At 46.0% G+C, this 8,644-nt stretch overlaps 1 protein-coding gene across 1 annotated transcript in view; it reads right to left on the minus strand.

Annotated features, from left to right (window-relative positions):
* Nucleotides 1–7,990, minus strand: part of Bsdc1 (BSD domain containing 1) — a 32,657-nt gene extending 24,667 nt beyond the window's left edge. The window contains exons 1-3 of the mRNA XM_004642949.3: nt 7,940–7,990; nt 7,615–7,675; nt 1,123–1,239 (exon numbers count right to left, since the gene is read on the minus strand). Of these exons, the coding sequence (XP_004643006.1) occupies nt 1,123–1,239; nt 7,615–7,675; nt 7,940–7,950 (189 nt within the window). The 5' untranslated portion in view covers nt 7,951–7,990. The remainder of the gene's footprint in view (nt 1–1,122; nt 1,240–7,614; nt 7,676–7,939) is intronic.
* Between the last annotated feature and the right edge of the window lie 654 nt (nt 7,991–8,644).

Here is an 8,644-nt window from a genome sequence, read left to right on the forward strand (position 1 = left end):
CCCCTAAATAAATAAATTAAAAAAAAAAAAGTTCAAGATCAGTCTGGAGAAAGCTGTAAGAGTAAGACCTTGCCATAAAACAAAACAAAAAGACAAAGAGGCAATGGGTAAATATTTAGCAAAGAGAATGCTGACTGCAGCTGTGTATGTAATACTAGAAAAACTGAAACAGGGAAGTAGGAACTAGTTTAATCCACGTAATAAAATTGACACCACTTTAACGTCATTTGCAGAGTGAAGTTTGCAATGATTAAGGTAAAAAATGGGTTAAAGAAGTTTTCAGTTCATTCTACTTTTCATCTTTTTTATTATTTTTTAATGTATTTAGTACAAGGTCTACAGGGTTTCACTACATAGATTGGACTCGTAGTGATTCACCTGTGCTGGGATTATAGGTGCAGGCCACCACGCCCAGTCTCAATCACTGGCTCAGCGCGCCCACCCCAGGGACAGAATCGGCATGGCAGTTTTTCTTTTTTACAGGCAGTTTCACTATGCAGTTTAAGCTGGCTCTGAACTCACTTTGTAGCCCAGACTGGCCTCAAACTCAGCAATCCTCCTGCCTCACTGTAATCCCAAGTGCTGGGATTATAAGCATGCACCACCATGCCCACCACCTCACTTTTAAAGAAGAAAGGGTATAGAGAGCTATATCCCCAACCACAGTCATCTCCAGGACGTAGAATTATGGATGGGTCTAAGTCAGTCTTACCCTCTTTCTCTTTTCTTTTGCTTAAGAGTATTTTCTAAATTTTCTACAATGAATGACTTTGCTACTGGAAAACATTTTCTAAAATAATACAAAAGCAGGAAAGCCAATCAATACTTAACATGTGTGTCTGTCTCTGTGTGTACACTTAACAGAGTTCCTCTAAAATGTGAGGGGAAAAAAAAAAATTGAAGGGGGCCAGAGAGATGGCTCAGTAGAATAAGCGCTTGCCTAGCAAGCATAAGGGCCTGAGTTCAACCCCCAGTTCTGCAAAAAACAAAATAAAATATAAAATGTGAGGAAAAAACAATCACCATTTTTGGCCAGAGTCACTAGACAGGGTAGGAGTCCTCCCAGGTCCCAGGACAGGGCAGGCTGAGAGGTGGCCGGCGGAAGTGTGGGCAGATACTCACGGTCAGCTTCTCCTTGACCACACTGGCTGTGGCTGCGATGGTGCAGGCAGTGTCATGCTGTACCACTTGGGTGAACTCTGCCAGGTCCCGTTTCATGAACTCCAAAGCCTCAGAGGACTGTGGGAAGATGAAGAAGGGTAGTAGAGCCAGTGTGTCCCATGTTCTTCAGTATCACAGACACAGTTCCCAGGAGACACAGAGGCCCAGGCTTGGCCACGGTGTTTAGGGTCCCAACTTCACAAAATGGGATTCCCAGACAGCAGCAAGCACAGAGGAATTTGGCCCTTCAGCTCAGACACTCACAGCTATGTGGCCATGAGTGAGTCTCATCTAGCACTTAGTTTTCACATAAAAGGTGGGAGGTGGACTACATTAGTGATTTTCAAGAGCACTCTGTGGAAAGGGACATTTAGAGCTAGAAAACAAAGCAGGCTTTATGAGTTGCTTGATTACTTTAAATCCTACTTGATTCAAATTTCAACTAACTTTACAATGGCAGGTGTGGTGACGCACACCTGTAATTCCAACTATCAGGAGGCTGAGGCAGGCACATCACCAGGAGTTCCAGGCCAGACAGGCTACACAGTAAATTCAAGACCAGTCTACGGTACCACACACACACACACACACACACACACACACACACACACACACACAAAAGACCAGTCTATACTACACAGTGAGATTAAAAACAAACAAACAAACAACAACAAACAGTAAAAACAAAACCAACCAGACCAAAACCAACTGACCAAATCACAGAACTGGTATTTGCTTCTGTTGCACCAACCTGTTTCCTAGCTTGTGGTAAGAACCAACTGTTGGCTACAGGCCCTCACAGCCTTCTATATTCTGCCTTGCTGGCAGCCTACTCACCATCTCTAGGATGGCCTCCTGGACCATCTTTGTACTCGCCCCATCCTGGACCATCTTTGTACTCGCCCCATCCTACAAACTCTTTTACCACACCAGAAATCAATCATTGGAACTTTTTAATTTTTATTTGTGTGTGTGTGTGTGTGTGTGTGTGTGTGTGTGGCCAGCTCAGCCCACCAGGGGGCAGGGCTGGCTGGCATGTGGTGCTGGGGGATTGAACCGCGGTCCCTGTGCTTTGCTAAGCTTGTTCTAAGTAGGTGCTTTAGACCACTGAGCCATCTCACCAGCCCAATCATTGGAATGTTTAAAGCACATATTTGACTGTCTGGTGGGTTTTCTACTTTCATTAGCTCAGAAAGTCTGTGAGTGGAACAATTTCATGTATAAGTTAGAGGCTTCTTAGGGGAGGAGGATAAGAATCATGCTTCCACATCAGATTCTGGAACCATGAACGTGGAGTGGAGGGAAAATTTAACATTTATGTATTTATTTATTTGCAGTACCAGGGATCAAACTCAGGACTTTATACGTGCCAGGCAGGCAGGTGCTTAAGACACTGAGCTATCTCCCCAATTAAAAATTTGTATTATTTATTTATTTGGTACAGGATTTTACTATGCAGCTCGGACTCAGTGATCCTCCTATCTCAGCCTCCCCAGCACTGGTATGCACCACCATGCCCAGTTTAAGGGGCTGGCACAGCATGGGGCTGGCATGGCATGCGGTACTGAGGATTGAACCCAGGTCCTTGCACTTGCCAGGCTGGTGCTTAGATCACCAAACTATCTCCCCAGCCCGTTAATTACATGGTCTCAGACATAAAGCCCCATTCTGTCCATGTGCATTCCTACCACCTTAATTCAGCCAACCTGCTCTTCCATCTGGACTCCTCCCAGATGGAAGGTAGCAGACACCCTTGCTATAGTTTCTTTGTGGCATACAGTGGGCACTCTGTTGGTCAAGGCCGACCAAACTGCCCCTGCTTTGCGTTCTTCAGTGTTTACCCACTGCCCGAAGAGCAAGTATAAACTACCTTTTTATAAGGCTTGTAAAATCCAGCTTCTGGTAAACCTGTATTCCTGCCATAACACACCTTTACTGAGCTCTGGCTGGCCTTTCTCAAGTGTCTCACATGTCCTAGCATCTTCCCTACCTCAGGTAGTTGCAATACCTTCTCTCTCTCCCTGAAGATACTTCACATCCACAGAGGAAATAAGCAACCTAGGTCACTGAATCACCTTTCAGCTGGTTAACTCGTGTTCATCCTTCAGGATTATGCTTTCATGTCAGTCATATCCATAGGGAATTTGTCTGGGTCTACCTGTTCTTTCACATTTGTCATGCTTTAGGCTCTGCATTACTCACCAGTTATCAGTCCTCCTAGGGAAACTATGAGTTCCATGAAAAGAGAGCCCATGTATTTTTCTTCACTGATGATTTCCTGGTGTCTGACACATAACATACATGCTTCAGGGCAATTTTAATTATATAACCACCTACACAACTATTTAATGAATGGTTATCTTCCCCACTAGATTCTAAGTGCTATGCCCCTGGAATACTAGGACTGGAGAGGCTGAGGCAGGAGGATTGTTGTGAGCTGGAGAACAGCATAGGTTACAAAGTGAGTTCAAGGCCAGCCTGCACTGCATAGTGACACTGATTGAAAAAGATTAAAAAAAAAAAAAAAAAGATTCTAAGCACTGAGTGCACAAAGATGAACAGCTACGGTTTTTGCCCTCAAGAAGGCCACAGTCTAATGGAGTAAATGCTCACATACATACTGGCTGATGTGCAAGTGCAAAGCAATAATGGAATATCACAGAGTTGAGATGATTCGGGGAAGAGAAGCTTGGATTCAGCCCTGAAGAATAAACAATTTGCTAAAGAAGTCTTGAGGTTTCCTGAAGGCTACAAGCACTTTAGTGCTGACAAACATGAAACACAAAGCAGAAATGGCAAGCAATACAGCTGGAGAAGTTACCAAGGGCAACTACTATGAGAAGCCATCGAAGGTTTAAAGCAGGTGGAATTTTTACTTTTTAAAAATGTTTCACATAATTTTTTCTCCCTTCAACCATAATAATATGATATCCAAACTTTGTCTTACTTGGTGGGTCTGTAAACACAGGTTTATCCATTCCACTCACAGGCAAGGCAAATGCTGCTTCTTGAAATGGTCCTACCATGGAGCCCTGGTCATCCAAGCCAAGTCACCCCTTTGCCTGGCTCTATCTTCACTATACTGTGCAGCCACTTCACTGAATCTCACCCCAGACTTTAACTTTTCCATGGCTTCCAGAATCTTGGTGTTTTTCACACAGAATGTGTCGGACCTTTACTGCATTTCCACCACCTTTGGGGCCCTGAGACTTCTTGTCAGCACTACCACTCCCTGAGGCTGCTCCCCCTTTCCCCCCTTTTCCAGAACCACTTTTTCCTTTGGGCGGCATCTTTGGAATTCACCGTTATACTAGCTACTACGTCAACGTAGAGAAGCCCCTACGGAATTTTTACTTTTATAAGTCATTCCAGGAACCAGCTTGAAGGATAGGTACAAGGGTGACAAAATTTTAAGAGTGAAAGACTGGTAAAAATGAAAGGATGGGATCAACTGAAGAAGAACTAGGTAAAAAAAGGCTGATCTGTAGATATACTGCCTAAGGGCAGGAAAAGGACTGTGGAAGAGCCACAGGCTACTAAAGTGACTGGATAGGCGCAGCTAAATGACAGACTACTGAAGGAGGAGTAGGTTTGCAGGTAAGATTGTGATAATGACTTTGGGCATGAAAATCTGAGGTGATCACGGGTGTTCTGCAATAGCTGACCATAAGGAACTAGCCTCAAACACCAAAGCTCAGGGAGAACTAGATATCACCTTAACTTGAAGAGAATGAAATCAACCAAGATTTTTTTTTTTTTCTACCCAAGAAGATTTTGAAGAGAGAGAAGTGTGTGCTGAGAGGACCTCCAAACACTATTTTTTCTTTCTTTCTTTTTTTTTTTTTTTTTGGAACTGGGGATTGAACTCAGGCCCTTGCGCTTGCCAGGGAAGCGCTTATTCCACTGAACCATCTCCCTGGCCCCAAACACTATTTTGAAAAGGAGCAGGCAACAGGAGAACTCATGAGCAGTTAAGAAAGTAAGGATAGGGGCCAGGGAAATGGCTTAGTGGAATAAGTGCTTTCCTGGCAAGCACAAGGGTCTGAATTCAATCCCTGGTTCCAAAAAAAAAAAAAAAAAAAAAAAAAAAAAGAAAGTAAGGAGAAGTATGTGGAGAACTGAGAGGGTATCAAGTCATAGAAGGCAAAAGAGTTTCAAGAAAAAGGAAATACTCAATAGTGTCAATCATAGCAGAAAGGTCCACAAAGATAAATGCTGAAAATACCCACTGGATGTGCCATGTGCTAAGTGTAGCAGAATGTGACTGCAGATAAGGATATAGGTAGTGGCTTTGGGGGGGAGGGAGGAACTAAATAAGATCATGCTTACTGGCTTCAAATTTCATGTGAGGTTGTCTGCTGGAAATGAACAACTGAAGTCAAGGGGAGAAGAAGCAAATTAGACTGAAAAGGGATGCTGGGAAGAAGTCAGGCCCAGATGAGGGTGGGAAATTTACAGTGTAGCCAAAGAACAGATACCGTTGGGACTAGGGATATAGATCAACAGCATAAATACCTGCTGGAAAGCACAAGGTCCTGATTCCTAGTACCAAAAAACCAAACAAAATAGAACGTGTGCCCATCTCGATCAGTGTGTATATACAAGCACTCATGTGCACACAGGGGGACGCAAAAGGAGAGTTAGATGGATTACAGCACCATCTGAGTTGTTGGTTCTAAATTTGTTGAGTAAGGAACTGAGTGGTTCAGATAGGGCCAGGACGGGATGCAAGGAGAGAAAAGTACCAGAAGACCAAGAAGAAAACAAGAGGGCAAACAGACTGGTGACAGTGCCTAAAAGCTGCTCCATCACCCTAAGCGGGTAATGAAAATAGCTAACTTATAGAATACTTAATGTTCTTCATCTCTATATTATCATCTTATCCTCATGACAACCCCTACAAGTAGATATTATTATTTTCATGCTACAGTAGGGAAATGGAGGTCTAGAGAAGCACTTGCCTGTGTTTATATAACCATAATCAGCAAAGAGAAGAAAGCCTCTTTCTAAAAGGAGAGAAACACCCATCAATTCCCCCACAAGCCCCCATAATTCAAACTGGGTCTTCCCCAAGAACAAAGATGGAAAGTTGACCAAGTACCTATTTCTCATGTGTTATGGTAAATCCCAACCTTGAGAGAAACACGGAGGTGGCCTCATGTGACACTTGCTGAGGGCATGTCACACTCTTAGTTCTCTTAGTGTTCACCAACACCACAAATGACTCAGGATACTCTTAAGATTTACTGGCCTGTAATTGAGAGGCTGCTTAGAAGTACACAGTCTGAGGGGAAAAGAGTGCTTCCAGAGGAGGGGGGCTGACTTCACCAGGTCAGAAGCCTCCTGGAGTCTGCCCTGAAGCAAGACTCTCCCCAGGAGAGTAAATAATAATTAGTTTTTCCACAATTACTTGGCAAGGCCAAGCATCATTCATCCAATAGGGATTGTTTTGCTAGCTATTCAAGGTCCTCCACTCTCTGATCATTAATCTCTTCTCTCCATATACCCCTCACTTAGAATTCATCAGGCCCCAGTGTGCATGGCGCATGTTTACTTCTGACCTGGGTCTTTCCTGTTCAACCTGCCTAAGCAGGGATTGGCCTCAATGGGATTCCATCCCCACAATACTTTCTTTAGCATGTTCTTCACTACCAGACTAGAGGAGGTACTCAGTAATGCTTTCACATTACAGCATTTACCATAAATGTAGTCACACAGCTGTTTGACTATTTGGTCTCCCCATCAGACTGTGAGCTTTGAGGCCCAGAACTATGTCTGTTTGGCCTAGCAGTGATGGCAAACATTTTAGAGCTTTCAATGGTACAACCAGCCCAATGTTGCATGTGTGCCATAGGTTGGCCACCACTGAAGTTCCTGTATCTTCAGGATCTGTTAACAGTGTGCTGGTGGTGGCATATATGTATTCTAATGTCTGAATGACTATCAGAGTAAGTTTTTAAAAATTGCTACAATCCTTCTTTAGAGTCTGTATCAAATGTTCTTTTATTCTGTTGGGAGTTACTCTGAGAAAGGTTCTCACTATGTAATGCAGGCTGGCCTTGAACTCACTAGATAGTCCAGGTGGCCTTGAACTCACGGTGATCTTCCTCCTGCCCCAGCCTCCAGAGTGCAGGGACTACGGGTGTGCGCCACCATGTCCAGCCAAGCGTTCTTTCTTTCACAAGGAAGCTGTCAACCTTCCAAGCTGGAATTGCTCCTTCCTATGCATTCCTAGGAAAGGGTCGTTCCCGCTTTTAAAACAATCGTTATTTCACTGTGGTTACTGTTACGCTGGCCTGCGTAGGAACCCCTAGACCAGAAAGGGCTGTAAGTAGGGCCCAGGGCGGCCACAGGGAGGCCCGGGACACGCAAAGGCCGGGAAAGGCAGGTTGCACCAGGTTGCAAGGAGGCGTCGGGGGCCGGCCGCGGGAAGAGGGCGCTGGCCTGGCTTACCTTCTCTTTGACTGCCTGGTAGCTCTGTTGCAGCCAGCTCCGCCACCATCCCATGTCCTCCCTGTGGAAGACAGACACATCTGGCGGCCCTGGGGTGCGACTCCAGCCCGCCCAATGGCCAGCTCTCAATTTCCCCCTCGGAGGTGGCCCGCGGGCGGAGGTTTCGCAGGCCGCTTCCCGACCCCCTCACACCGCAACTCCACTCTGCCCTTTCAGCTCCGTCCACGCCCGCACTGACTTCCTGTCTGCCTGGGGACCCTGGCCCAGCTCCTGACCCCTGGGAGGATTCAGGCCCCAACTCCGGGGAGCAGAACCACAGGCTCACCCTTCCGCCATCTTGCCCGCATGACATCACCACTATTTACCGACCTTTGACTTGCGACACGGCCCCGCCCCCTCAAGCCCCGCCCCGAAGTGCGCGGCCCAATACTCGCGCCGGCACCGCCCTCAACCCAATCCCCGCCCACTCCACTGTAGGCCCTGCCTCCCTGGGCTCTGTCCAGTCTCAGTGCCCAATTCGCCTTTAAGCTCCGCCTCTGCACTTTCGGCCCAAGCGCTCTTCAGTCCACTCCTGCCAACTTCGATGCTTTCACCAGTCGCCGCGGACTTCCGATACGGTGGCCTGTGGGGGCCTTTTTTGGCCAATTTACTGGCCGGCGGATAAAGAGTAATGAGGAGGAAAGGAAGTGATCTGACCGGAGCTCGAACGCCGGGCTCGCAGAGCGCAGAACTAGGACCGCCCCTCTTTGTGAAACCAGCTGCGGCTGTTCGTTGTCTTTGGGCTGACTGAACCCACGCAGACGGCGGGCCTGTGGGCCAGAGCTTGGAGGAAGAAGCTGTAGAGGCAATCTCAGGGGACTCCCAGGGTACTGTAGAGAAAGACAGATTCAGGACCGGGTATATAGTTTAGCAGAATAAATGCCTGCCTTGAAAGTGCAAGGTCCTGTTTGATCCTCGGTACAAAAAAAAAAAAAAAAAAAAAAAAAAAAATTCCATCATTCAGGAATCAGAAACAAAACAAATTGGAATG

The sequence above is a fragment of the Octodon degus genome, unplaced genomic scaffold (genome assembly GCF_000260255.1).
Source record: "Octodon degus isolate 3935 unplaced genomic scaffold, OctDeg1.0 scaffold00163, whole genome shotgun sequence".
Taxonomy (NCBI): Eukaryota; Metazoa; Chordata; class Mammalia; order Rodentia; family Octodontidae; genus Octodon; species Octodon degus.